Below are 4,346 nucleotides of genomic sequence, written 5' to 3' on the forward strand. Positions count from 1 at the left end.
GCCACGTGTTATGACATTTCTTGCCACAGTTGTTAAGTAAATCACTGCAGCTGTTAAGTTAGCCACAGGGCCGTTAAATGAATCTAGCTTTCCCATTGACTTTGCTTGTCAGAAGGTCAGAAAAGGTGATAACATGATCCTGGGACACTACAACTATCATGAATTCATACCAGTCCTCAGTCCTTTGACCAGGTGACCATGGGGATGCTGCACTGGTCATAAGTGTGAAAAATGGTCATAAGCCACTTTTTTTCAGTGCTGTTGTACCTTCAAATGGTCACTAAATAAATGGCTGTTAACTCAAGGACTACCACAGATTTGTAACCATCATTGCCTATGGCCTTTAGATGCCCTGCCCCCTCAGGGCCCCTTTCGCAGTCCCAGAGCATCCAGCTTTTTGTTTTAGGGAGACATTTGAGGATAAATTAACCTCAAATCCGTCAAAACAACCTCAAAGGCCAAACCTTTTGTTTACCTTGTGTATCTGGAGATTTCATGAAATCACCAGCAACGCCCTCTGTGGTTCTCAGAGGCCAAAAAGATTTTAGAAAGTGATGTTGTCCCTGTTTACACATTTAATCCAACTGTATGGTCATCCAGAGAAGCATTAGAGGCTGACCTTCTCTTTCTTCATTGATATGGTCTCACTCCCTTGGGAGGTTGAGATAGTAAGGAAGAGAAAGAAAGAACATGGAATTTGGAAGGTGCTCCATGAGGTTGACTCTTAAGATGGGTCTTTCCCTCCACTGCTTACCTTTGACATCTTCTTCTGTGGTCTGAGTTGTAGTGGTGATGGTGGTCTGAGTGATGCTGTCATCGTAGTATTCTGGTTCCACAAAATAGTCATCCCTGGCAGCATGGAAGAGGTTAGAGTCAGGAACACTCTCTCCAGGAATCTCTTCCTCTTCTTCTTCTTCCTCCTCCTCCTCTTCTTCCTCTTCTTCTACCTCCTCTTCCTCTTCTCCATCCATATTCCTGTCTTCCTCCAATTCCAAGCTTTCTTCCTCTGTTGGAATACGTCCTGTTGGTACTTTATTGCTGAAGAAAAAAAAATCCATCAAGTTAATATCTCAAACAGATCCATCAAGCAAGAGGATGCATTTATAGGAGCAGGGCAAAGGAACCAGAGAGACTTTTCCCCATGAGAAAAGGCAAATATTCCTTTCAACTATATAATACCTGTAGGAGCAGTGTCTTCAATTTTGCACTAATAGATAAATTGTATATGCATACATACATACATACATACATATATCTAAACATTTCCTTGCAGATTTTCCTTTAAGATCCAGATCCAGAAAAATTCAAGATTAAATAAGCCTTGCAAAAATAAATTGTGGATCTCAATGTAGATCTTAACCACCTTCCTAAGCAGCTGGATCTGCCCCAACCCATTGGCTCACCTGCGCAGGGCTTCTTCCCTTAAATGGGCAACCACAGGGGGAGCCTCTGTAGACTGTTCCACCCTGATGGCTGGCGGGCGTGAGGGGCAGCACACATACTCCACACCTCGGAAACGGTCAGCTCCACAAGGTAGTAACATGCCATAGCTGTGTAGCTCAAGATGTTCACCACTGCAGGCCTGAAAGGTGGATATGAACAAGGTTAAAATGCTGCAATGTAACACCCTGAGACTGGTTCACACAACACCTTGAACCTGCCTAGAGTGCCATGTAAACCTAGGCCATACAGTTGAGTTTTATCATGTGAACTCAGATAACTGACGTGAGCAACACTGTGTGTGCTTTGAAAACTTGTCAGCCTTACTAGGTAGACCAGACTGGAAACGTGACCATATGAGCTAATTCTACTTTACTGTAAAGCTATATTAACAGCATCTTTCATGTCTGAAAATACAATTCTACTCCCATCTCCTTGGTTTTTCCCCCTATAATCTCTTGCATCGGGGTGGAATCGGGGTGACTGAATGAAGTTGAGAATTTACTGGCCGGATGCCCTTCCTGACGCCTATACAGAGTTCGCAGCAGATATTTTCTCTATACACCCCAAGAGAGAAATATCTACCACTACCTAGGATCGAACTTACAGCCTCCTGATTGTGAGGCAAGAGCTCCACCTCTAGGCCACCAGGCCACACCTACCCTCATCTCCTTTACAGACTGAAAAACTAGAGAGGGTTTCTGAGCCTCTTTATCTACCTGTTATGCAGCTGTGGGCTATGCTGTCTCTTATCTGGCTGTTCCCTAAGTAGCATCTCTGGGCCTGCTCTCCCAAGGTCTTTCCAACATACCATTACAAAACTGGCTTGGATTAGGTAATCATCATAGCTATGTTTAACCACAACTAAAAATGATTTGATCTGGGTGAACACTAATTTAGGAGAGGGCTTGATTCAGACAACCATTAGGAACAGCCATTGCATCTTCATGTGTCCTTTCCTTCAAAAAGCAGTTTTGATGCAAGGATCTTAACATATTATGCCAGAGTTTTCCATTATACCTGAAATGTGGAATTCTGGGTTCATGCTAGTCAACAGGCCAGAAAAATACTACAGGCATGGAGAAACATGAAATTGGGGAAAAGCAGAAACACCCTCATGAAGTTCACTTTGGCTTCATAATCATGGTTAATGAAGTTATGTGTGATAACCCAAATTGGCCTTTCATTTGAGTTTGTCCACGCTGAAAATGGAGTTGTACACATTTACGCATAGAGATCATGAATTGGCACAGCCACAGCACCAAGTCAAAGTTTAGCTCTATGTCAGAATGCAACCAGCTCACAAACCCCAACTTGGATGTGTTCTACATTAAAAAAGAGCAAATAAAGCTTAAAAAGCTTGTTTCATAATAATCCAGCATTCTATAAGCATTTGGTGAAATAAAGACACTTACACTATTTGTTTTTTCCATTGCATGGGATACCTTACATATTCCTCTGGAGCTGCTAGTACAGGAGAGGAACAGCCTGGGGCTTCCCATGGTCTTTAAATCCTGGTCTTACTCACTGCTATAAACCTTAAGACATGTGAAGTTTGAGTATTTCACCACATCTGTCCAACTTTCTCTTTTAAAAGAACAAGATCACCATCAAACCAATGTTTTCAGACGTTCCCACTGTCTGGCTAATGTTCAATGTGGTTTCTCCTAGACTGCTTATCCCATGATGACATTTTCCTAGAGACTTTAATAAGAAGGCAAAGAAGCAATCCCTTATCAACCCTGTTTGGAGGAAGGGCTCAACAATTCAGTATGGTCTTGATAAAAATCTCTTTATCTCTTCAAATCCTTGCCAGCCCTTTTAACTTCCATGGACTCAAGTGGAAATGCTGGAATGCACTTGATAAGAAGCCCACAGCAACTCACCTCTTTAGCCACACTATGCCAATACAAGTAGGTCTCACAGGAGTCCATTTTCTCTTGGTGTAGGAATCTGCACTTGTCTGGTACAAGAAGTGCTTCGCTCACAAACTCGCCCACTGGGGGAAGAGAACAGCAAGTAGGTACTGGTGTCAAGGGTTTATTACAGGAGCAATGGTGAGGTATTTATTGTAGCTATGCCTGGCAGGATAGGCTACAATTACTAAGATTATAATGATTCCTCTGTTCTTCCATGTTTTGGGTCACTAATGGAGGGTTTTTATTGATTACAACTCTCAGCAACCTTGACCATGCTAACTCGGGATGATGGGATCTAGGATCCAATAGTTTAAGATCAGGAAATCTTCACGTTCCACTGCTCCACCACTTTGATTCTTCACACAGAGAAAAGTAGCTTAACAACACTACACCAGTTTAGAAGGCATGAAAGTTTGTCCTCAAATTTTCCTCGAGGTAGATCAGATTTGGTCTGATCGTGACTAACTCCCATAATACCCAATCAAAATGGCCTGGAATTATGGGATCTGAAATCTGACAAGCACGGAAGGTATTAATTTGCCAAAGGTTCATCAGGATGGACGAAAGTTTAATTTGACAAAAGACAAGATTGCCATCAAAGCATGTGCAAAGCAGGCAAAAATGAAAGATTTATCTCTCTGGACAAGCAATAGATCTCATTTCTGTAAAAAATTTCTGCCTGGAAAAGTAATAAGGTAAAAAATTATCTGCAACTCCAAGTTTGGAAAACTCCAAGAATTGCAAGATATATTCTGAGTTAATTACAGGGATAAGTTAATTACAGCCACAGACCGAGTGGCTGTGGCTGCCGGCGCCCCGGCATAGTCAGTTGGTTCCATCGCTGTCTATAGGGGGCGAATCCTTGGCCCCCTCAGAGAGGGCGCGCAATCTGGGAGTCCTCCTGGATCCACGGCTGACACTGGAAGATCATTTGTCGGCCGTGACCAGGGGGGCGTTTTATCAGGTGCGCCTGATTTACCAGTTGCG

At 42.8% G+C, this 4,346-nt stretch overlaps 1 protein-coding gene across 1 annotated transcript in view; it reads right to left on the reverse strand.

The window, feature by feature from the left end:
- Nucleotides 1–754: 754 nt before the first annotated feature.
- LOC107301089 (amyloid-beta A4 protein-like) overlaps nt 755–4,346 on the reverse strand; it is a gene marked incomplete at both ends in the record, with an annotated part of 7,311 nt that continues 3,719 nt past the window's right edge. The window contains 3 exons of the mRNA XM_015830356.1: nt 755–849; nt 1,404–1,582; nt 3,327–3,439. Of these exons, the coding sequence (XP_015685842.1) occupies nt 755–849; nt 1,404–1,582; nt 3,327–3,439 (387 nt within the window). The remainder of the gene's footprint in view (nt 850–1,403; nt 1,583–3,326; nt 3,440–4,346) is intronic.

Source organism: Protobothrops mucrosquamatus, unplaced genomic scaffold (genome assembly GCF_001527695.2).
Source record: "Protobothrops mucrosquamatus isolate PMUCROS unplaced genomic scaffold, P.Mucros_1.0 scaffold9965, whole genome shotgun sequence".
Classification (NCBI taxonomy): Eukaryota; Metazoa; Chordata; class Lepidosauria; order Squamata; family Viperidae; genus Protobothrops; species Protobothrops mucrosquamatus.